The sequence below is a fragment of the Barbus barbus genome, assembly GCF_936440315.1.
Source record: "Barbus barbus genome assembly, chromosome: 38".
Lineage (NCBI taxonomy): Eukaryota > Metazoa > Chordata > Actinopteri > Cypriniformes > Cyprinidae > Barbus > Barbus barbus.
The window spans coordinates 23,971,899-23,998,985 of record NC_136716.1 but is presented as its reverse complement, the minus strand read 5'-3'; the positions used below and the strand labels follow the sequence as shown (position 1 = coordinate 23,998,985).

At 34.3% G+C, this 27,087-nt stretch overlaps 1 protein-coding gene across 1 annotated transcript in view; it reads right to left on the bottom strand.

Moving 5' to 3' along the window:
• Positions 1-27,087, bottom strand: part of LOC306857467 (cadherin-18-like) — a 101,516-nt gene that overhangs the window by 57,756 nt on the left and 16,673 nt on the right. Inside the window, exons 2-3 of the mRNA XM_079397425.1 lie at positions 22,935-23,597; positions 6,383-6,677 (exon numbers count right to left, since the gene is read on the bottom strand). Of these exons, the coding sequence (XP_079253551.1) occupies positions 6,383-6,677; positions 22,935-23,183 (544 nt within the window). The 5' untranslated portion in view covers positions 23,184-23,597. The remainder of the gene's footprint in view (positions 1-6,382; positions 6,678-22,934; positions 23,598-27,087) is intronic.

Below are 27,087 nucleotides of genomic sequence, written 5' to 3'. Positions count from 1 at the left end.
CTGTGTCTTTTAAGCCCTCTCATTCCCTGCTCTGTCTTTCTTCATTTCAGCCATCCGCTTACAGTCTGTCTGTCTTGCATTCATTTTTTTCCAGCTGACAGTAGATCTCTCATTTCTCACACTGGCTCGGGTCGCATTTCTCATCTGCACTTGTTCTTGCTCACTTTCATCACAGCTCACCGGGTTCAATCCATCCATCTGCATTGTCTGATGCTGACTTACTGCAAACAACACAAAGCATTTCATGCAGTTTTGAGGGCTGAGCCGTAAAATAGGATTATGGAGGCAAAATCTTGAATTTCCTTCTTTATCTTTCTCAGTCTCCTTGCAGTGGTAAATTGTCTCGCTTTACTAAAGAAGAGAGAATGAAAATCATTATTCTTGCCTTTTCGAGTATTTTTTTTTTATTTTCTGTTCTGTATTTACAGTATGTATCTTACTGAAACAGTCGGGAAGGACATTAAAAATAAAATAACATATTTAGTGTTAATATCGTTAATGCATTGTTCATTTTTCTTACCCTATTGGCGATTTTGTTTATTGTATTACACATAAATCTAACAATTTAGTGAGGATTATGATTAAAAAACTAATAGTAAAATAAAATACCAACGAGGTGAAAACACAAACAAACAACAAAAAATAACAATATTATTACAATATACACTGTCTAAACAAAAGTATTTTTAATGGAAAATAAGACTAAAAATTATTATTAAAATTATTTTCTGCAGTGCTCTCTTGTGGTGAGACCCAGCCAGAGTAAAGTCAAAAAGCTGTGTTCTCCCACAAAGACTTTCAAAAGCTTTTCAATTACGGTCATCACTCAGCGTAATACACACGAGAGAGACAACGTTCACTGCTTTCTGCATAGTTCAACAGCATAAAGACCTGATAGCCGCAATTATAACTTCAGATAAGTGTAATTTTGGTTCTAATCCTGAGACTTCAGTGGGTTAAAATGAATTATCTCACCCCTCTCTGTACCCTATCCAGCTCTCAGCTCTTCAGAAAACATTTCTATCAGACTCTAGCAGCAGCTGGAAAGTTGCTGAAACAGCTTGTCTAGAATTTTCTGACAAGTGTCTCTCAGGACCAGCAGATGAAGTGTGTGTGTGTGTGTGTGTGTGTGTGTGTTGAGGGAGTAATGTTTCTGCACCACTAATAAAGATATTGAGTAATAAATAAAATTACAGTAAAATTGCAATGTAAGCAGCGGCTGCTAAGTGGGAAGCTGGGTAATATTTAAAAGTCAATACTGATCTTCTGCTGTTTAACATGGCTTTACACACTCAGCAGCCACTTTATTAGGTATCCCTGCTGAAAAAGTCCAGCTGACACCAGCATGAATTTCCAAGCTGGCTTATGCTGGCTTTGGTGCAAATCTTTCTACTAGTCTTGTTTCTACTTGAATTGTTTTCCAGTTAAAGTCTCAAAATACACATTTACAAATCCTAAGATAATAAGATTTACTTTCATAGATCTCTTACTGTTTATATCTATCATCAATGTAAGTGTATTTTGCCTTACTGCATTTGTGAAATTATTCACTAGGTTATATTTGAAATGTAAAAACATACACTGATATTCAATATATAATTTCTGAATACAAGTATTAACATCTCATGCAGTTAAGTTATTTTTAAATATTTGACCTGGACCTTTTTTAACCTTTAACATTTGCCTACATACCACAAAAATAAAATGCATATAAAAGACAAGGAATTAGTTTAAAAATAACTTTTGATCATATAAATACTGGATGGATGGAACAATAGGATAGATAGAACAACCGACCAACAGACAGACAGACATGTATATGGTTCTTTCACAGCTCTTGTTATCAGTCTCTCAGAGCTGAAGGTCTGGCTCAAATCCAGTCAATCAATTCAGACTGGCAGAGACCAACCATCAACACACAATTAGATCCAGAGCACTCGAACACACAGGGAATATTGACAGAGCTGGACTAGTGCTGCGTGGGGGCAGAAGTGTGAGCATCCAGACGGACTCAGTCTGCTCACAGATGCTTACAAATAAACGCCTCCAAACACTCAACCTCAGAATAAGAGGAAACAAGACTAATTATTAATTTCCCTCTTTTTCTGCTGATCCTTGTTACCACAGCATCTCTTCTCCATGTATCCCGTCAATACTAATCAATTGAGCATGTGTTCCTCCAGCTCAAACTGCCAGCTGAGGTGATGCTGTGCTTCTGGACCAACTCTGGCTTATCTGGTTACTAGTCTTACATTTCCAAATGCACTGATAGCTTATACCCCTGTGGAAACATATTGAGTGCTAATCCCAGTGTGAATGTATACATTCTAAATGAACATGTTTACCAAAACAAAAATACTGAAATAAAACCCCACAGTGAATCTGGAGATGAGTTAATTAACAGTGAACAGTGCACCTTCTGTGGTATATGTGCCCTTGAATCTGTGTGCACTGCAAAACAAAAATCATCATACCTAAACTAAGATATTATAATGTTTATATAATAATTTGATTAAAAATACTGTAAAAAACACAGTATCATTGTAAAATTTTACAACTGAAAATTGTATGTACTGCAATGCAAGTAATAATAAATATTAATTAAATATTAATTATTAAATATTTTAAATAGTTATTTTTTTATTGCAATAATTATTTACAATATTACCGTTTCTGGTGGTATGTAATGTAAAATAATTTTAAAAGCATTTATTAATGCATTATTAAAATCACAAGTTGTGCTTGTTAACATTAGTTAATGCACCGTGAATTAACATGAACTAACAATGAACGACTATTTTCATTACCTAACATTAACACAGATTAATACATACTGTAATAAATGTGTTGATCATTGTTCGTTCATGTTAGTTAATACATTAACTAATGTTAATAAATCACACCTTATTGTAAAGTGTTACCAAACAATCTTCCAGATCCTAAACTAAACGTATTTAGATACATACAATTTAACTGTAAAATACTTTTATAAATGGTTATAATTTTAAAGTGGTTTTGGAATATTATGATTTTAAACATTTTTAAACTGTTATAATTTTTTCGTATTATTACATATTTTTGATCATATACATATGCATATACAATATCTTGAATATACAAATTATAACTAAAAATAAAAATGACTTTAGAAGTTTGGCATCATAATATTTTAAATTTGCAATGACACAATTGAGACAAATAATTTTCAATTGCAATAATATTTTACAATGTAGCTGTGCTTTTGACTTTATTTTTTTATTTTACATTAAAATGATTACAATTTATGCAATTACTAATAACTTTTACACAAAATCATAACGTCTCAAACTTTATTACTATTTATAAATATGAAAATGTATATTATATTTATTTAGTTACATTTATGCTTACAACAAGAAAAAAAAAAAAAAAGCAATTTGTATCAAAATTCAAATTTCAAAATTCAAATCAGCCTGGCTAATGCAGGTCATAATTTGGAGCCATACTTTGAATTTACAGCCACCATCTCAACTCAAATCTAAGCCAAAAGCCAGTATGCCGGATTCATCTGGTTTTCAAATGTTGTAATTACAAGAGGAACAAATCTATCAGATGCCACTAACATCTTATAAAGGCAGAGCATCACCTCGAGAGAAAACTCATCTGTGATGGCGAAGTGGACAGTCCAGCGGCATCTTCTCCAAGACATCTGTAATTGGGATTTTGAACCCACTCTGCGCATGAATCGCCAACAGTAATGGACAACAGCCAGGCAATAATAGACTCCTTCAACACTGATTGCAGCTGGTACTCAAATCTTACGATACCATAGATCATTGTATGGGCTTCAGTTGCTACGGCAACAGCCAATTGGGACCTAAATAAACAAAGATTTCTAAACCCACAAGCCATAATCTCCACCGAGAAGTGTTTCACGCAGCCAAAATAAAGAGAAATATTTCATTTCTACATGTGAGCCAGTAATATAGCCTTCAAGACTCCCAGAGAGATCAAAAAATGTATCTGGCACGGCTGAGAGTGAGAACATGTGCTGCAGCGACATGCTGTGCATATGACACTAAATCTTTCGCTTCTGATATATCAATAATATAATAGGCATTTTCTGGAAATCAAAAGTGACATAGTGTGTGTGGGCTGGAAGTGAGTTTACAGGAGAAAGGTTTCTCTAAAGCAGTGGTTTCATAACCTCTTTTGATCTGAATACAAGACGCCTTGTGTCATAAAACTACTCTTCAAGGAGGATAAAATACATAAACAAATTTATAAAAGTAATGTTTTACTTTTAGAAAGCAAGAAATATAAAAAATACTCAATGCATCCATTTACAAAATCACTTGAATACACAGCATTTCATAATTTAAACTTTGGAATTCAAAAGTATGTTGCATTATAATTCATCAAACTTTTCAGGGGAAAAAAAGAAAAGAAAAGATGCATAAACTAAACTCCAGACTTAATGCATTCACTACACCAACCTTGACATAAATCAGCAAAATTTAAATATGAATGATTATATTAATATATACATATATATATATACATATATATATACATATATATATATATATATATATATATATATATATATATATATATATATATACATATATATATACATATATATATATATATATATTTATTTTTAATTTTTTTCATGTACTTATCAGCAAAATTGCATATACCTTATTATGTATATATAGGTTAATAAAATGTGTAAATCATCTTTAATGTGTAAAGTATAATTTTGGAGGACATGTGAAGAAAGCTGGATTTTTACACAGAAGCAACACAGGGTTAAATGCAAAATTAAGTTAAATGTGTACAATTGTGTGGTGTTCAATGAGCTCATAAGTTAATGTATTAATTTATTCCACATTAATATTTCTATCACAATCTCATAAACCCCCTGCAGTTCCATCACAAACCCCTAGGGGTTTACAAACCCTGGGGAAACCCTGCTGTAAGGGAATCTCTCTCTCTCTCTCTGTACATATTTTCACTGTTTCTCCTAGTGGAAGTGTGGAAGTGGAGCATTCTGGAGAAAGCATGAGCACATAGTGCTCTCTAAGAGCTGTCGGGCTCCTGAGGGAACTCCAGCCGCAAAACAAAAGCATTAAAGCCATGGGTTGGACAGAAAAAAGCCAGTTGGAGTGAATCTGGGAGATCTGAATTAGAAGTGATGGATCTTAGAGAGTGACAGCTTATGAGTTTGCACCAGCACATGCCTCTGGTTAAAATAGTTTTTTGACAGCTACGTTTTTAAAAGCCATTTCTATTTTCACCTTTGCACACAGACGGGAATGGACTGAATCACCCGAACCTGAGATAAACATTGAAGACAAGTTGAGCAGTAAACTATTCACTTCTGCTCAGAGAAAAGAGAGAAACAATATCATGGGTTTGGACACGCAGAGCAACATTTGCTCAGAGCAGCACGGTCGCTATGTGGTTTCTAAGGTGTTCTGAGGGGGAGACCTTGTGATTTGCGGCAGCTTTCGTTTAGATCTGTAGTACAAATGGTGCTGGACGAGTTACATGCGAAAGTCAAAATGAAATGATTCTCAAAAATAATTTTACTTCCATAATTTGAACATGCAATATTGAAGTAAATAGGGTCAGGTTTGTTTTCATGCTGACATACATAACAGTTAAAGAGTTCAAATCACTACATTAGAGCAACATTGCAAATGTTTTACTTAATTTTCAGTACAAATATCTAAAAATCCTTTAATAAACAATATGAACTGAAATACTAAGATACCTTGACTTGTTTTCATTGAGAGTTTCTTGAATATTTTGTCTTACTGTACTGGTGGATTTTTTCCCACTTGATTTTAACTTGTTTATTCTTAAAACAGATTGGGAAAAAAATGCATTAATGAGTTTTTAACAATGTTTTTTTAAGTAAAATCCAGTCATAAAAAATCTAAAAATGGATTCACTTTAGAAGGAACACTAAGACACTCCGACTTGTTCTCATGGATTATATCTTGAATATAACTATTTTGTCTTACTGAACTGATGAATTTTTTTCAACTTGACTTTAGCATGTTTATACTTAAGAAAAAGTAAAATAAATCTGCCAGAGCAGTAAGAAAAAATACACTTGCATTAAATATACTTTCTATTAATAGATGTCCTATACAGTAAGACTTTTATCCTGCTTTAAATATATTTAGACATTTTAACTTTAAATATTATAATACATGTTAAGAGTAATATATTATCAATTTCATCAAAAGATGACAAAGAATGTTTATAAAAAAGACCACAGACTTACATAATACACTTGAAAGAAAATAGCATTTTACAATAAAAAAAGAAAAGAAAATTGTGTTCTGCACAAAAAAAAAAAGATAATAAGAAAACAAGAAAATCTCACCAACTTCTGACATCTCAGGCACAGTTGTGACAAAGGGTCCGTCTGGGAATTTGGGGGCGTTGTCATTAATATCCTGAACTTTTATAATGAACTCTGACTCTGGCTCCAGGGGTTTGTTGGTGTTGAGGTCGATGGCCTGCGCGTGAAGAACATAATGTGATTTCTTTTCCCGGTCCAGACTTTTGGTGGCGTGGATGTCTCCCGTTACCTCGTTGATGATGAAGATATTCCCTGCTCCTTCACCGCTAAGGATGTACCTGACCAAACCATCGCCTTTGTCTGAATTAGAATGTAGCTGAAATGAGAGACAAAGAAACATTGGTGTGTGACTACAAATATGAATCAATATTTTACAATATATTCAATAACCAGGGCTCATTAAGCACGTAATCATCCAACAAACCCTTAAGCTAGAAACCTTTTATGTACCTGATATGCCAAAATTAGTACATCTATTACATTTAAAATGTGAGTGGTCTTTGCCTATGCAGTGATGCTAGGGTGCTTTCTGTGGTTGCTAGGTAAATACTTTTCAGGAAGTCAACCTATAATTTTCATACAACTGTTTCTGCACATTAAACCGGAACAAGAGAAGGAATTTCTCCTATACATATCACCGTTAAAGTGATTTTATATAGAAAAGGAGGATGCAGTACTGTATGTTGAACTATGTATTTGCATTTTGACTGCAGGTTCATCCTCTGAGATGTGAAATCTCAGATCATTCGGTGTTGACATGAGGTCTTACCCTACTGCAATGTCGACAAAAAGAGAGAGAGGGGATGCAAGCCAAAAAACCTGCTTAATTGATAGAAAGAGGATTACTCACGGCTCTCCTGCCTATGGCTACCATCTCAAAACTTTTAAAGCTTATGACAAATACAAGACATTTACAAAATAAATAATCCAACATAATGATACCTAGAGACTCAACCTTAGCGAATTTAACAAACTTTTGTACGCACATTTATACATGAATTTTCATTACCCAAATCTATGTCCCCTCTAAGCTGCACGCGTACACGGCTGCGCAGAAGAAATAACACAAAAAACCCTGCTGCAATCCTCGGGCAAACCACTACAGAGTTGGTGTTGCTACAGTGGTAGAACTGGAGAATGCGGTTTAAAGGTTTCATAGAAAGAGAATGATGTGCGTCAAATGAGTTGCTGTAGAAATCAAATACTTTAACAAGTGCAGATAAAATAACTCAACATGAGAGCCAACAAAAATGCAATGACGTGAAATAAAACGTCATCATGCTTTAAAGAAGAGTGGTGGAAATAGCAGATGATGGGCACAGAATGGTAGCAAAACTCAGAAACATTTATTTACACACAGGTGTAGTAGTGTGCAAAATCTATGTTCCAGATGTTTTAGATAACTGTAAAATAATTCACATTTGAATAAATTTAGCTTACAGATCAGTTTAAATGCTTCAGTTTGTTTTCTATTCAATTCTATTCTATTTTAATATAATCCTAATAAATAAATGATATACCACAAAAAAATTATTCATGAGATTTTTTTGATATTATCATTTTGTTATACAGTATAATATAATATTATTATTAATAATAAAGAATTGCGTGTTTTGCGTGATTTTTTTTTTTGTTTTATTATTTTTAATATAATTTCTTGGTAACGCAGCAGTGTAAAAAAAAATCTCAGATAACCTAAAACATGCATTATTTAGTTAAATCAAGGGTCAAATCAAATATAAATAGCACAATAAAGTTGTGTGTGTCGCTCTACAGATCTGCTATAACAAAATGTTTTTGCTCAGGTGACCGAAATGTCCACCCAATACAGAAAAAGTTTTGCTCAGCAACAAATCACAATTAAAAAAAATTATAGGGAACATTGACCCTAATGTGTCTGGATGTTATTTAGTTTCTCATTTCCTACATATTTTATCATTATTGTCGGATAGTGATTTTTTCATTATTATAATGTAATAACATACACGTACAAATGTTTTATTATGATGATGATGATTATTATTATTGGTAGTAGTAGTAAATATGTATTTAAATATTAGTATTAATAATAATAATAATAATTATTATTATTATTATTACTACCGTAATAATAATAATAATTATTATTATTATTATTATTTAATAATTGTATAATGTGTTTTCACTGACCCCAAATAGAAACATTGTTTTCACTGGATAATTATCACATATCTGAAATTTGCATTGACTACATCAAAGACACTTGACAAGTATTGTTGTTGTGACTCCAAACAAAGAAAATAAAAGGCAAACTTATCAAAACTTTTTATTTGTTTGTTTGTTTGTTTGTTTGTTTGCAGTACGGTGATGATACAAAAATCTGCTTAATTGTCATTAAAACAAAGTCCCGATTCCAAAACTCTTAATGATCCTACAAAATATGCTTAATTTTCTTCATGCACAAATAAAATGTCTTATTCTTCTGTTGATTTGGGAGTGAAGTCTGACCTCGATACATTGCTTAAAGCTTTCATAAGATTCACACACCTAAATACCATCTGCACTTTCAAGACTTCTTTGAGTCTTTGCTCTTACAGTTAGTTACCTCTCTTTGGGAACAGAATTATCAGATGTCGAACTGGCACATGTTGTGGAGGATGTCTGACTGCACTGCACACCCTCTCGATGCATGAGATAATAATTATTATCTAAATAACAATACTGTCATTCCCAAAGCATGGAGAGAAATGACAAGAGCGGTTAATGTTTCAGGAAGGCGTAATGTGAACCCATGGGATACCTGCTGTCTGAGCTCTGCTCACAACAAGTAGTCTGCTCAATGCATGGTGTCTCAAGGCTCATTGGTTTTGTGATAAGGCAAAACATTGACAGAACACTCAAAGCACTGAAAGCTCTGGTTCTCCTGAGTGTTTTATTGTCACTATCCAATAAGTGTCAGATTGTGATCCACTCAAACTCAGTTTAATGACTCGAGCACAGACTAAAGCAAATAAAAGCTTATTCCTTGAGCCATGCAAGCACAGGGATTCAACGCCGAACCAATTTACTTGCTTTATAAACATTAATGTGCATGAATTATCAGTGCAGAAATTATTATGTTAACTGGTAGCCGAATGGCTTTTGGACACTGTTATAGCCAACATGCATTCTGGATTCTCTCAGGTATGAAACATTAACTTTTCCAATGATCCAATCAATTCCAATTCAATTCCACTGAACTTAATGATGCTCAAGAAACAGATTATCGATATTGAAATCTATTGTGCTGCTTAATATTTTTGTGGAAACCGTGATTATATAATTTCCCCCCAGAATTTGGCAATACAAAATCTATACTGTCACTTTGGATCATTTTTTTTTTTTTTTTTACTGACCCCAAAGTTTTGAATGGTAGTGTACATGTAAAAAATATTTAAAATGTCATATTGTGCATCCCATAAACAAACAAACAAATAAATAGGCAAACAAACAAACAAATACTAATATCATAAATATCACTAATATTCATGGATTACTAACAAAACAAAAATAAAATAATTAATTTATTACTGTTTAGAATGGTAGTAGTAGTTCCTAGACTTTCTCTCTCTCAATCACTCTCTTTTTATTTCCTAAAGACATTTAGGAGAAAAATCTGAGATAAAGTTACTTAAACATGAATTCAATTTATATAAAAGAACAATCTTTGACCAAGCAAATTTTCCTCTGGGCTCAGATATGTGAGGAAAAGGGCAGTTTGAATAAAATAAGCATTCCCTTCATTTAATCTTTATATTGTATGTGGCATTTTTTTTTTTTTTTTGAGTCAAATCTCACCTGGCCTAATAATTATTCAAGGCATTTTCTAAAACTACAAGTAGCTAACACAACACAAATGAAACACTGTAAATACATTAGAGAGCACAAATAAGATCTCAGTCATCGTTTTTGAAGTTATAATCTGATAAAAATGTATTTGTCTTGGCAGCCCAGTCAGTGGAAATTACCACAGAAGAATGGCACAAAAGACATTAGACTCTTCAATCACACCATCACATGAAGGGGTGAAAATCATTCCCCGGGTTATTTGACTGTTTGAGGCCAAGAATTGTGCAAACCATGGCTGGTAATACAAACAGCGATGCTGAAATTAATTCGTAATTAAAGGAGAGCGTGGGCTGATTGCACAGCCGGGTCGTCGGCGGGAGTGAACTGTCCGTTTCTGTCAGTACACAGAGCACTCAGACGAGCAGTCAGTAATAAGCTGAGCGGTCAGAGCTCACACTCTGCATAGAACCTCTCCAATCAGAAGACAAGTTAATGAGACTTTATGGTAGAAGCCTATAAACAAAATCAGTTGCAGACACAGTGAATCTGCAACAATTATTCTACATTATCTTCTCTAAAAATAACCAGCATTTTTTAAATGTACCTCAGTCAGATGGAAAAAAGGGGGTTTAGAATAATACATTTACAATTAAGCCTAAGCAAGAGTGCTGCTGTACTAAATAACTGAGGAACCTGCATTTCAGACCAAAATTGAACTAAAATGGCTGTTATTTCATACGTATAATTTTATAGAACTAAATATTAGCTAAATATCTGAGAAGCTTTTATTAAAAACAATATTGAAACATTTTACAATATTGTATATACCCATGTATTTTTATTCAGTTATAACCTTAGCTTTTTAAAATTTAAAAAAGTAATCTATTCCTTTAAAGGAAAAACTACATTTTCAGCATCATTACTTGAGTCGTATGTGTCACATGATCCTTCAGAAATAATTTTAATTTGCAGATTTAATGCTCAACGAACTATTATTATTATTATCTTCATCATCATCATCATCATCATCATCCATATTATTATTATATTGAAAATGTTGTGCAGCTTAATATTCTTGTGGAAATCAAGATTGACCCCCATTAAATAAATAAATAAATAAAAATAAATAAAATATCTTACCACAAACATTTTGAAGTACTATATATGTAAAATAAATGCCATATCTTAAAATTAATTGAATGAACGAATGAACGAACGAACCATTGTGATAATGGGTGCTGTTGGGACTACACACACATACACACACCATGACAAATGAAACCGGATTCATTTGTGAAATCCCAAATGCTACACCATCAGGACTGCTGAACCCAACCCCATTCCTTTTACACTCCGGCTCTGCTGCTTCCATATTTGGTCCCAGCTACCAAGGGAACATAAATTTCACTTAACCTGCAGTCAGGCTTCTAATTTGGCCACTGACTTAGCTGGGCACAGGCTAATATATCACACTCTGTCTCTGCAGTGGCTCCACTGACGCTCAGTCAAGCCCTCAGTAATGGCAGGAAATAAAAGTGGCACTGGGTCAATAGAGCCAAGACCAGCCAGCTAAAACACAGGGTGGGCCATCATTCCTGGAGTGATAACAGAGTGCAATGTATTCAATTTATCAAATAAATTTAAGTGCCACATATAAAACTGAATCCCATCTGTATATCAACTATTTCAAGCCCACCAAACCAATGAAGCTAAAATATTAAAAGGCAAAGCAGGTTTGACACTAAGAACATTGTGAGAAGAAACATCTCCTCCACTTTAACAAACTCTTTCTGAAGAGAGAGAGAGAGAGTCTCATGCATAGTGCGAGTTAATTTTTTTTAATAAAGGTCCTATAAAGAATACAGTATTGTATTTGATTCACACATTTCTAAGCAATTGCTAAGCCTACATTACCACTGACTTAATTATATATATATATATATATATATATTTAATTAAAAGTATATTTTTTTGAAAAGTAATTACCAACTCTTCGCATTTAATTATGATTCACTTAATGTGTCTATTACTCATAAGATGTTTGCAATCATATTACCTGGAGTAAAATCACTCCAAATTGTTGTAAAATTTAGAAGCAAATTGAGTGAAGACGAGTCTCATTAAGTGTGAGTGAGGATGGATGGAGTGTGGGATAGAAAAAAAGCCTCAATGACATGACAAAGTCTTTGAGATGCAGAAGGGAGGCAGAATGAAGGAGAGGGAGATGGAGGGAGTAAGAGGAGCAGCGAAGGAGAATGAGGTCAAAGAGTAAAATAAACTCATCAATCACCACCGAGCTTTATATTCACAATTAGTAAGGTGGACTTGTCTCTGATTAAACTTATCCTTTTTTCCTCTGAAGAGCTTTAATCAGTGTGTATGTGTGTGTGTCAGTGCCTTTGTTAGTGGTTCAATAATCGCTTAATTTTCTCCAACCTTCACTTTTCTAATCACGTACATTTGGTCAAAACTGCACACCAAAAAAAATCCCTTTACTGCAGCCACTGCCTGGATGAAAATTATATTTCTAAGAAGCTGCTCTTTTATATATAGCGCAGGATACTGTTTCATATTTCATTTGGTTAAGTAGTACACACTTGTTCTCTAAATATAAAATTAGACACAAATGAGCTCATTGTTGACTCTAGAATCAAAATTGAAATCAACATTTAACTTCCTATTGTGTTGGGGTCAATTTGACTCATGTTTGATTTTCAAACTTCTCAAAATACTGGTTAAACTATTGATCTCTTATTGGGATTTGGTGTATATTTCTAATTTAGGGTCATGAATGTGTATGCTTCGTTTTGACATGTAAATGTGCTTTGGGAAAAAAAAAAGTGACAAATTCTCTGGTGGGGTCAAATTGATCTCCATTGGTTTTCATGCAATTTGCCACAAATTAACACTTTGAAAAACAGTTTTCATTAATTTTTAGTGTTTTTCATAGTGACAAGTTTTGGCAAATTGTGAGCCAGTTTGACTCAAAACACAGGAAACAGCTGGATAGAAACTCTATATAAAAAAATTAAAAAAGTAAAATAAATAATGTATTAAAATTATAAATAAATAAACTCTCTCAAGTAGGGAAGAAAAAACACAAAGGATATTTTGTAATCTCTCAACTGTTAGCATTTTAGCTCAAACTGCATGAAGGAAGACTGAAGTTTAGCCTTGAACACTTTCACTTCCCCATCCTGTGCTACTCAAAGTGGAAACGGTTCCTTGATTCTGCCAGGGCCCTATCAATATATAACCATATGAATAAAACATCCAAACACCTTTTGTATCAGAGGATGTCTAGACCTGTAACGCTGACAGAGCAGAACAGACACATTGGAGGCTAGAGGGTTTTTTGGACACATTATGTTGAAATATGCTCAAACCATTTGTGTAAAGGTAGTAAAAGACCTTCAGAGGCAAAAAACTGATAGCCAGTTACGAATGGAAAAATGCACATTTGCCATTGTTCTTCGGCTATCTGCTTGTTTTCTCTTAAGCCAATTTTGGATCTTAATAACTAATTATTAAGGCGTAAGTGTAATATTATGTATGACCCTGGACCACAAAACCAGTCTTAAGTGTCAATTTTTCAAAATAGGCTTTCCATTGATGTATGGTTTGTTAGGATCGGACAATATTTGGCCGATATAAAACTATTTGAAAATCTGGAATCTGAGGGTGCAAAAAATCAAAACACTCAGAAAATCGCTTTTAAAGTTGTCCAAATGAAGTCCTTAGCAAAGCATATTACTAATCAAAAATGAAGTTTTGATATATTTACGGTAAGAAATTTACAAAATATCTTCATGGAACATGATCTTTACTTAATATCCTAATGATTTTTGGCATAAAAGAAAAATCGATCATTTTGACCCATACAATGTATTTTTGGCTATTGCTACAAATATAGCCCAGCGACTTAAGACTGGTTTTGTGATCTAGGGTCACATATGCACATGTCATGTATACAGAGCTATACATATAAGCAAATATATCTATATGCAAATGCATATACAGCTATATCTACATACATGTGCATGTATGCTCACAACAAGCATATAGAGCTATAGCTACATTAATATGCATGCATCTACATACACATTATGTGTATATGCATGAGTTTCTGCATGACTGGCTTACTACATGACGACACTCCAGACACTCCAAAATTAGATGATCTCTCAAGACACAAATCCAGTCTTGGTTCCTACCGAAGAATCACAAGATTAAAAATGCAAGATTATGGAATCTGAGAAGGATTTTTGCTTGTACGGCTAAAGAGAGGATCACAGGACTCTCAGAGTTTCTGTCTCTTCTTCCTCTTGGGTAATGTATGAGTGTCACACAGACCAAGCCTGAAGTTTTTCAAGGACCCTTCTGCAAAAAGAGACGCTGCATGACAGGAGCCAGAACTGCACTGTTTCCCTTTCAAGGTCTGACGATATATAAAGCTGCACTGCCTTAAATATTCCGTCACCTGCACAAACATTATATATCATACATGTTACATATGTGTCATGATGCGGAGCATGAGGAATTAGACTCTCCCAATGCCGAGTATGAGTTACTACTGCAGTCAAGGACCTTGTAGGAAAGTGTTTGTGTAAATTCCTATTCGTGCTTGGTTAAGTTAAAGAAGTCAGAAACACTGGTACTTTAATATGAGAAAAAAAAGCAAAAATAAATAAAAGCATTAAAAAAAAGTGTCTACAGTTTGGAATTTGGAACCTAGATTCTGTTACTTAATTGAGAAATAAGTGCAAAACTGTAATAGTATTATTTAAATTATTTTACATGCATTTAATATTTATATGCATTATTTACATAATACTAATACTAATATACTAATTTAAATTTGTATTACTGTTCATGCATGGTAATATTCATATTAGTACACAAATGAATGCACACATTGATATACATTTTAAGATCAATTTTAATTTGAATAGATTACAAATCTTCGGATTTCGGTCAGCGGAGACCAAGACACCGAGATGAGCGCCAGAGACAGATCCCCAGTGAGGACCCCGCCACTTACAATCTGACTTTGCTGCAGTTGGAATTGAACTGCTGGTTCGTTTGGCCAGAGGAGAACTGGCCCCCCGACTGAGCCTGGTCTCTTCAAAAGTTTTTTTCTCCATTCTGTCACCGATGGAGTGTCGCCATGTAGTAAGCCAGTCATGCAGAAACTCAACTCATGCATATAGACATAATGTGTATGTATGTAGATGCATGCATATTAATGTAGCTATAGCTCTATATGCTTGTTGTGAGCATACATGCACATGTATGCAGATATAGCTGTATATGCATTTGCATATAGATATATTTGCTTATATGTATAGCTCTGTATACATGACATGTGCATAGATTACACACACACACATCTATATTACTGTATATACATATATGCATATGTCTGCTTCTGCCACTAGGAATTACAGAACCTTCAGTCTGGATCCAGCCCTTACAAAGACCTGAGATGACAGAACACCTGAGAAGAGATGATGCAAACCCCTCAGAAGACCTCAAATGATGCCAACCCTCAGACAATATACAAAACTACCAAACTTATAATCATTGCTGTTAATAGTGTTCATCGTCTGTTTGATTACATGTCATTAAATAACTGCTTGATTTTTACCGTAAATTTCTGCCATATGGACATCAACTTGAGATGGTCACCACTTATAAGCTATTAAAGATAATGTAGAAACTTTAATTTTCTGTAAAGCTGTATCGTTTTGTATCGTGAGAAGAGCTATACAAAAACATGAATTGAAATATATATATATATATATATACACACACACACACACACACACACACATATATAGGATAGATTACTTAGAAATTTAAGCCAGTTACTGATTCCAAATCACATGACAAAAATTGAAGTTATTAACGCAATTCATTACATTACACTTTTTTGGTAATGTAATCAGACTACTTTTTTATTACTTTTAGATCACTTTTGTGCTAAGTCATTTATTACATTGTATTTATATCAATATGGTACTCGATTATCCCATTTAAATCAAAGACTAACAAAATATAGGCTACTGTATATTCCGTTCATTGTTATTAACAACGTGAAGTGAATTATGCATAATTTATTGCTACAGTGTGAATATGTAATCAATCTAAAGGTAACTGTAGTCTGATTACAAGTATTTTCTAATTACAGAATCTAATCACGTAATCCAGACTACATGTGATCAGTTCCTACCCAGCTCAGTTTATGAAAGCCTGTTTCTGCCTCAGATAAACGAGAAATAGTCACGATTGTGAGATATGAAATAAGATATGAATTTCCATACATATTTGATTTTGCTGTTTGTTGTTGAAAATGGTAATATTGTACTTCTGGTATTGCAAAACTCTAATGGGTTGTTTACTCATAACACGTTCTGAGACCGCTGATGAGGTGATTACTCTAATCACATACCACTTTGACTCTAATCACATACCACTCAGTCTGTCCCTGTCTGTTGTGCTGCTGAGAGGTTTGCGTTTGTAGCTCTGCTTTTTTATTGAATCTTTACCTTACTTTCACTCTCTGTTGTTTAAAGTGATAATATATACCTTAATTCCCACCATATTTCTGGTATTATCTATCAAACTAGGGCTGCCACTAACGGCTATTTTTATTTCGATTAATTTAACGACTAATTTTTCGATTAATCGAATCGGCTAATTTCCCGCAAAAAAAAAAAAAATCTATTTTACTTAAAAATATTTTATTATACCAAATGAAATCCAAATTTCTATGAAATCCTTTTTTAAAGCAAAAGTGAAGTGCAACATAGAGTGCAAGAAGCAAGTGTCCATCTCATAGTCCAAATCATTTATAGTGTGAGAATGACAACATATCCACGTGTTCTAAAAAAATTAAATTTGAAAATTTTAATGTGCAGTATTTCTGAAAAAATACTTTTTTAAAATATAAAATCAATTAATTGGAGATGCTTTTTAATATTAAAATTTAATGGAACAATTAAAATGGAATCCAGAAATAATGGAAAACATAATTTGGTAAAGATAAAACTGTAAAACTCAATTAATTAGACAGGCTTTTTGATTAATCAAATTTAACACAACTGAATTTGAAAATAAAACGGATTTCGGTCAGCGGAGACCAAGACACCGAGATGAGCGCCAGAGACAGATCCCCAGTGAGGACCCCGCCACTTACAATCTGACTTTGCTGCAGTTGGAATTGAACTGCTGGTTCATTTGGCCAGAGGAGAACTGGCCCCCCGACTGAGCCTGGTCTCTTCCAAAGTTTTTTTCTCCATTCTGTCACCGATGGAGTTTTGGTTCCTTGCCGCTGTCGCCTCTGGCTTGCTTAGTTGGGGACACTTCATTTCCAGCGATATCGTCGACCTGATTGCAAAGACACTATTTAAACTGAACTGAGCTGGATGATGACATCACTGAATTCAATAATGAAATGCCTTTAACTGAAAATAATTTTTTAATCATTTAATTTTACTATATTGACACACTATTTTCCTTTTTTGATATTGTGCAGTTGCTTTGACACAATTTACATTGTTAAAAGCACTATATAAATAAAGGTGACTTGACCCCTAAAGACAGCGCAAGTCTCTTGACGAAACTGCTTTTCCAGTCGCTTTCATTTGTCTTTGAGGATAAGGATGCCACCAGTAAGGCACTCAACCGCACGAATGCCAGAAAATAAAGAGCAGTAGGAAGGAAGGGTCTACCATCTCAGTTTGTCCCTCACGGGAACATTTTCTGTGCTACTGCAAGCGTCTGCAAGTTTTAATTAAGCAAAGCCTCAGAATAAACACATCCACTCACACATACACACAAATGAAGGGGCTGAAGGATTAATTGTCTAGAGTCTTTGCCGATCTAATTAAGGGTCATTTCGCATCACGGCCATATTTTACCAGCCCCTGTGATAGAGGCGGTAATTAAATATGAGGGAGTTAGCCGCACTAACGATCTTGGGACCTTGCATTTTGCATGCGCATGTCAAATTAAATCCCTCATAACAGCTTGCTCTTAATGGCATTTTATCGTTGAGGATTAGCATATTCTGTCGATGCTGTAAACTCGGTTCAATTTTTGTAAACTGTACAGAGTACAGAGCGCAGCGGTGGCCAGAGGGCTTCAGGGCTTCTTAATCCAACCTGCCGGAGCCAGCTGACCTATCAGAGCTCTTCTGAAGCGGTTGCGCGGACATGCTAATAAAGGAAGACAAAAAGTAATTACTATTGCATGCAATTAGCAACCTGATAAGGCTCAGTTTTGAAGTAATGCAATTCTAAATCACTGCCATCGGTTTAATACCCATGTAGCATTCCAGTTACAATGTCAGGCCACATGAAAAGAAACCTCACTAATATCGCCATCTGTCTGAACACACAAAATATTTTTTTATTCAATAAAAAAAAAAAAAGCTCAGGAAGGCTTTTGAATTCATTTTGCCTGGCGTGCTTACAGCTAAAAGATGTGAATATAAACCTTTTTTCTCATCTCATTGTCACACAGATGCATTTTTTGTACTCTATTTTCTCTCACAGAGGCAATTTTCCATTGTTGCCTTCAAGTTCTCTTGGGAAGTTTGTATTTAGGAGCTCAGAAGTTAGAATTATGCTGAGAAGTGTATTCTAATTTAGGTGGGGAAAAGGGATGTTTGGGGACTAATTCATGCTTGATTTGTATTTTATGCTTGGTAAAAATAATTCAAGCGCAGAGAATGATGGGAAATGTTGTCATAAAATGTATTTTGTTTTTATAACTAATCTTCTCCAAGAGTCAGGGTCATTCATTATAGTTATCTAAACTAAAATGTGAAATAAAAGTAAAACCAAACACCCCCCCTCAAAAAAAAAAAAAAAAGATTTTTGTTTTAGTTTAATTAGTTTAATTTAGCAATGTTTCTCATTATTTAGTTGATACTTTTTATGTATTAACAATATACTAAAATAAATAAAACTAAAACTAAAATAATGCATAAAAACTATATGGACATACAAAGCAAAAACTGCTTAAAAAGACAAACAAAACTCAAACTTTAACTAAAATTAAAATAAAAATGAAAAAAAAAATTGATTGAAAATATCAATATAAAATATCACTCCCAAGGCAACATTTCTCATTTAAATTTATCTGACATTTTTAATGTACAAATTTTAATACACTTAAATGTACTTAAATAATTAGAACTTATGATTAAAAACAACTTGCTTCATCTATCATGGTTTCGTAATTCCATTTAAATTCTACTGATCAAGTAAGTGGCTGTATATTTATACAAAACATGTTTTATTTTTGCAAGCAACACTTTAATTGAAAATATTTCATTATAATATAGTATATATTTCTGCAGCTATGATCATATAAAATCTAGGTCACACTAGACTTTGAGCGTGCAAAATATCTTTAAACATTGCAATGGCCGTCATATGATGTCATGCTTCTTTAAAAAAAAAAAAAAAAAGAAAATTCAACATAACAAATGATACACCCAAAATATAAAAAGACATTTCAAATTGCATACTTCCTGCAAGAAGCTGCCATAAAGATGCATGGGAATGCTAACGGATATCTTTCTCCAGGTCTATCTATCATAAACCTGCTCATTTTCCAACATATAATGCCCTTCTTGACCGCTCACCTCATAATCATTCCAACATGATTTGAAGCAGTAAGTGAGAAATAGTGTCTGTCTCTTTTCTCTCTTTCTCTGTCTGCACGTCTGTCACTTTTTCCCTGCATTACCTTATGCTTGAGTACCCTGAATAATGATCAACCACCATACATTTCCATATTTCTGAAGATAAGAGAAGTCAATCTGCACACAGACAACTTAACCAGCTTCCTGCGGCCTTATTGTGTGACGCTTCAGTAAAGAGACGTAAAGCAAACGGACATGACCTGCTGAATCAATCTCCACTTCAGAAAGAGAGAGAGAGAAGATACACAAAGAGAATAAAAGGAGGACACTGGGATGGAGCAGCGCCCCCCGCTAACAGTCTCCCAGTACCCATTAAACAACGCTTATTGAATCAATTTACAATGCCTAATGCAGTTTTTGAGTACTGGGGAGTTCAAGGACAGGGACGATGTGTCTTTCATTGAACTGTTACTGTTACGTGAAAAGGTACGGGTGATGATGAATATATGTTTATATGTTACAAATGGATTTGAAATCAAATGCATATTAAATGTATACGTTTGTTTATGTATTTATGTATGTGTTTATGTATGGTTTATTTATTTATTCTAAAACATTAATACAATGCAAATGTATAGTGTACATTTATTTACTTCACTACTATTATTTATTTATTTATTTTTAAATTCATGAGCACAATGACCCCGATTAGATCAAATAAAATATAAGAGAAACAAATGACTGGCATTAGTCTGTATTAGCTATTAGATTTTCAGTAAATATAAAAGTAAAGAAGATATTTGAAAATGAAATGTTGTCATTATAAAAGTAATACTTCTTTATTCCACACAAATATCTTTATGTATGAACATGAAATATCCAAAGTAGCCTATACAATTAATTTAGTAATATACACCCAAATGTGGTCAGTGCAAAAGTTTCCACATTGACTCCAGACTGACTTGCTAATACTAATAGATTCATGGCCCTATTTGCGACTTGGCATGGACACAAAATTCATGTTTCACAAGATCGACAAGCCCGTGAGGCAAACACAGGAGAACCGGCATGACTCTAGCCAAAATGATGAAGACTGTCAAATCTCAAACACGAACCAATAAGTCAAGCTGCAGTCCTGAGCTGCTGTTTTGCTGTGCTAAGCTAACTCCATGCAAAGACGTTATCGATCAAGGCCTGCGGGTATAGACAAGTGATGGAATAAGGTCAGAGACAGAGCAAAAGGTCACTTGCTTGATTTACAAATTGATGTTGTTCGTGAGGGTCTAGCATGTTTCAACATTAGACTGCTGTTATATCCATGTTAAAAATATCAACAAGCCCAATGTATGTGCCAGTCTTAAAGGCAGCCAACATGGTCAGGCAGGTCTATTTGATGGTTTTAAAGGGGTTTTGGACACTTATCAGCTGGTGAGGCTAGGAAACCAAAACCAATTTAATTCAGCTAAGACTACCAGGCCAAGGTGACCATACGTCCTCTTTTCCCCAGACATGTCCTTTTTAGACCTACAAAAATGCATCCGGCAGGGATTTCTAAATTGCCCAAAATGTCCAGGATTTAGCTTTTACTTTCTACGGTTGCCATTCATTGTGTGCGTTTTTGTTCTAAAGCCCTGTGCGGGACTGTTTTCTTAATCCCCCTCCCGCTGAATATCTGGCTTTTACCGTCAGCTCCCGCAACCATTCTAATGTTGAATAGAATTTTTGCGCATCAGGGAGCCGCTATCAATTTGCAGAGTATTTAAATCGCTTTGGATGAAGCTCGTGTTGGATGCAGGGTTGCCAAATCTGCATTTTTTTGCACGGAATTGGGCTGATTTAAAACTTTTACGGTAAAAAGTGCATTATAAGTGCTTTACTGCCACCTATCTCTCAAATGGACCACTGACACTATCTACAATCTCAATTAGGAGTGTCAATGGTCCATTTGAGAGATAGGTGGCATTAATGCACTTATAAGTCTGCGATCCGCCGTAAAGCAAGACGAAGAAGACGCGTCGGCTGTTGTGACCGCGCTGTTGTGTGGCGGATCAGAGGTAAAAAACTATATAAATACTGTTCAGTTTCTTGCACAGATCAATCGTTTTGTGTCTTAAGACCTCAATGTATTGTCTCGAGCCACAGGGTTTAATTTGGTTTTGTCTGTGTATGTTTTTTTTTCTCTAAAAGCAATGTGTCCCATTAACTGAAATTATATGACTGATAGACTGCAACGGTTTGAGTTAAAAATATTTGTTTTTGTTCTACAGAAGAAACAAAGTCGCCTACATCTTGGATGTCCTTGGGGTAAGCAGATAAACATCAAATTTTCATTTTTGGGTGAACTATCCCTTTAAGTTTTGTGGAGGATGACCACTAGTAGGAAGGTTTTAGCTGTGTTTAAGATCAATCTGCATAACAGTCACTGTAAAATATGTATTTTTGGAATGGAAATGACATATTTTGAGTTTTGACATTTGGGATATGGTCATTGTGCTACTTTGGGGACTTCTTTAACCCCCCTCCAACCCCACAACACCACCCCCACCCATCTGCATCCTGCCCCCACTGTCCTCTTTTTGAAAACTAAAATATGGTCACCCTACCTTAGGCTGGTTTAAATTCAGGAAGGAAAACAAACCAAAGACTTGTGCACGCCAATGTTTTGTCCAATAGCAGGCAGTAAATCATTATTCATTGCCATAAAATAACCTAATGGTTTTAAAATAAAATAAAATAAAATTCTCCATATGTCTGACCCTACTTTCTGTTTCAACAGAAAATACAGCACAGGAAAAGAAAATGCACAGATTTTCTTCTATTGAAGTAATTCCACCACTGATGGAAAAAAGCAAAAAAAAAACAAAAAACAAAAAAACAATGAAAGAATGAATGAATGAATTAATGAATATCATGCATTACATTTTTTTTTTTTTGCACAAACCAGGTAGACCAACTTATATTGGACTAATTAGTTGGTAAATTGGTCAATCTGGTCCGCCAGCATTGGGACGCTGGTTTAGCTGTTAGGCCAAGCTGACAAATGCCCAAAACCCTGCAAACTAGACCAGGCAAACCAGATTATCAAACCACAACTGAAAATGTCATGCTTACCTTTCCTACATATTGTGCATCTGTACCAATGTGTTCCTCTAAGACAAAGAACTGGTTCCATATCCATCCACGTTTGGGCCGATGGTGGACCTCTGTTTCCCCATCCTTAGTCTGGTTGTGGTTGTGAGTTGCATTGTGGCTCCTGGAAATGATTTTGGCTTGGCCGTGATGGCTCGCCTCATAACCCCTCTCCAGAAAACACAGGCACAAAAGTACAGGACACAAACAAGAGCTTGGGTTCACCTTCATGACTGCGAACAGGAGCCAAATTCCCAATATTCCGAAAGGATTCCAAAAACTACAGCTTCAATATTCCAAACACACAGTGGTATTCCACAAATGGTATATTCCCAAAGATAAAGATGGCTTCCAAACCCTCCGCCTCCGCCACCTCCTCGTCCTCCACCACCACCAACCAGCAGCCACGCCTACTCCTCTTTATTCCCCCCTCGGATGGTCGTTTGAGGGGCTTGACTTAATCAGATGCTGGACCGGAGGTCCAGAAAGCTTGAATGAGGTTCATATTTCAGTCGTTCATCTTGGAAAGGCAGCAGAAATGCACTGACATCATGCACTCTAAGAGCACTCGAGGAAGAACGCAGGCGTGTTCAAGCCCGGATCCAACAAACACGTAAGATGACAGCAGCGGCCATGTTGAATCTCCTGTGAAAAGATGAGATGGACAAACAATTTCAATGTTTCATATGGTTGCAAAATACCACAAGAAAGGAAACATCTCAAAAGACATTTAATTACCAGTATGGCACCATTGCTTAATGTTCAAGCCAACACGGGATCAAAATTGACCCTGTTTATTTTACTAATGCATCTTACTGTAAAATATTCATCAATGCATGTTATTCCAAGAGAAATGGTTTGCTCCAAAATGAATTTCCCTTGATAATGTTAACCAATACCCAATTAGTTTTTTAGTCAGTTTCTATGTACAATTACTGTGGCTTCACTGCAATGTCAGACAACCACTTTTTACCATTTTTATCCATTTAATATTTCCTTTCAATCTAAAATATGTTACATTATTCAAGAAAAAAATGGCAATTTACATGGAGATTCAAACAAAATGAAAATTTTTGGCATCATTTACTCTCAGCATCCACCATAGTTGAATGGAAAAGAGTAGAATGGACATTCCTTCATGCCATTTCATTGATTCAATCATTTCATTCTTTTATCAAAGTCGACCAACGTGAGGATGGGTAAATGAAGACAGATTTGTCATTTTTGGGTGAACTATTCCATTAAAAGAAGTAATTTATGAAATTTCCTCACAGAGACCCAAAACAACAGATGCTTGGCACAGTAAGTCCGTAACTAATTAGCTCCTAGTTATAATCAATATTTTGCTGTTTAACAAGGCTTGCCATAATGCAGTACCTTTGGATTCAGTCATTTACAGCGACTGCGGTGGAGACAGAACACGTTCACAGTGCAGTCAAATATAGTTCCTCATCCTAAATTAGCAGCAGTTAATATGAAGATGTAAAACCATATCTAATGCAAAATGATTATCTCTCAGAAGGATGAGTTGCGCTCGGGTAACCTGAAATACAAATTTTCAAGTGTTCTTGGTGATATAGAAGGTTGCTAAACCAAGCAAGCATAAGACACTTTAGTCATGCTTTGGTAATAAACAGAACACAAACATTTAATCATGAAATAGTGTGGAGTTGCGAGCGGCATATTTAGTTTAATGAATGCAGAAATGGTAATCCCTCTTCTATGCACCAACAGCACTCTCATCAAGGTTTAAAAAGGTCAGAAATGCTATAAAATATAATTAAGTGTGAGAAATTCTGCATCCTGTCAATTACCACGGCAAGTAGACTTGACTAAATATATCTATGCTTACATATAGCTAGTGATATTAAGCTCACCTGCAATTTACCAATTTTCTGTAAATTATCAGAGAATGTGATTTCAAAGATGTGTTTCAAAGATGCCGGAGAAAAAAGAAAACTAAAATCTCAAGGATTTGCAAAAACTAGCTGCAATGCAATCTGACCGAAGTCCCTATGTGGATATAATCAGCAAAGACATATAGGAGAAAGATGCTAAAATTTTATCCAATTGAATGAACAAAGACCAAATTCTCCACAGCTGAGTTAACAACACATTTACAATTAGCAATAAAGATCAAATTACACTTCAAATCTGTATTTTAATTTTGGTTCAACTAATGAACAAACTCCAACAGAGATTGTAGTGTTGTTTAAGTGCCTTAACTAATATAAAAGGACACATTATGTACCCTGTAAAAAATAAAATAATAATAATAATAAATAATAATAATAAAAATTATAAATCAAATCAAAATTAAATTTTTACTTGCTATTTCTCTGTAATTAAATGAAATTTCCTAGCTAATTCTGAGAAAAAAAGCACAGTATTTTTCATTGTACATGCATTAATTGATATTCTCAATGAATAGATCTACAGCAAATATATTTTATATAGATATTCAATGTGTATGCATCCAAAAGTTTCTTTAAAGCCAACTGATTTCAGGACAACATAAACATCCAACAACTAACTAACCACCACCAGAGACATGCAAGCTTCCGATTGTAATACTGTCATTGGCATCAAATCCTTTAAAGTGTAAACAGTTGAAATCCCCTTAAAAATGTACATGGATTAAGCTTAAAATATGTTCTGGATTCTTGGATAATCCTCATGTTCGAGTAAGCTCTTCACTCAGGAAATAACGCAGCTTGCATTTAGTCACCGGTGACGCCTAGAAACAAAGTCGGTTGTTATACCAAGACTTCCATCAGAGAGGGAACCTAAACATTCTCACGTCTTTCAGTCCGAAGTGCTGAACTCAATCAATCAGCTGCTCACAACACTTCAACAAAACAAGTCCACAAACATGCACTGCATGCATGTATAAACAGACAATGCAGTGGTTCTCAAACTGTGGGGTTATGCTGGAGACTTATAAATATACATAAAAACTCATACAACATAATACAATGTTTAGTGAATGATGAACATGAGGTATTGAGTAGTATGTGAGTAGGATTATTTATTCAATTATTCCTTATATATATACTGTATATACACATACACACATATACATATACCGGTGATGCGGAGCTTCAGTAGAACATCAGTGAACTGCGGTCAGATGAGATGTTGTCAGGCCATATGTCAGTAAAACGAATCTTCCTGTCCTGTCAGCCATTATACTGGGCTCGTAGTGCGTGCTCTTCAAGTGCACGCATAAATGTGCCGGATTGGGCTTTAGGCCTATTAGGCTATATTAAAGTGCTGTATCATATTCAAACCCAAATGAAACTACGAGTATGCAATGTTGTAGTTATGTCATGAAGTTATAAGTTACAGCTGCCTTAAAATTGTGCATGCAAGTATTTATTATTCATGAGTCACATTTTAAACAGTGTCAGATCCGCATCAAGTTCAGCAGTGGCAGTTTTTAAAGTAGCAGCCAAAATAACCTAATAACCAGCTGCTGTGACATCTGTTAATCAAAGAACAGAATTAAAGAGAGGAAATCAATAACTTCTGTAGTTTTAAGCTTTATCTTTAATTAAATTAGAATTTAGTATTTGATAACTTTATTAGGTTAGGTTATTTTCTTGATGAAGGGCACATAGGCTATATGACATTTATTATAATGGGTTTATGTGAAGATTGTTTTAAGTTCACTTAAATTAGAAGTTATTTTTTTAAAGTCTAATAAATGTTACATTTTTAATAAATATCATTAATTTTAATTGTTAAATTGAATAGCCCTCAATTATACTGTAATGCAGAATGGCTATAGTCAATGGTTAAATATTAGGAACAAAATCCATAGAGACATCAGCTGGTATCAGTGATACCTGCCTTCAGACATAAAAAAGATTGAATATGAAATTATTGCAATATAAAAGTATAATTAAAAACTTGTTAGGTGGGATTAATCGCAATTTCAGAAAAAATGTGTGATTCGTTTTGTTTTTTTTAATCGATTGTCAGCACTAATATATATATATAATTATTATAAATTATGATGATCAATATGGTGACTGAAGTGCAGCCTATCACTTAAATTGTATTAATGTAAAATTAATTAAATGAAAAAATAAGTAAATAAATAAAATAAGTTTAAAAATGATACCACTGCTCA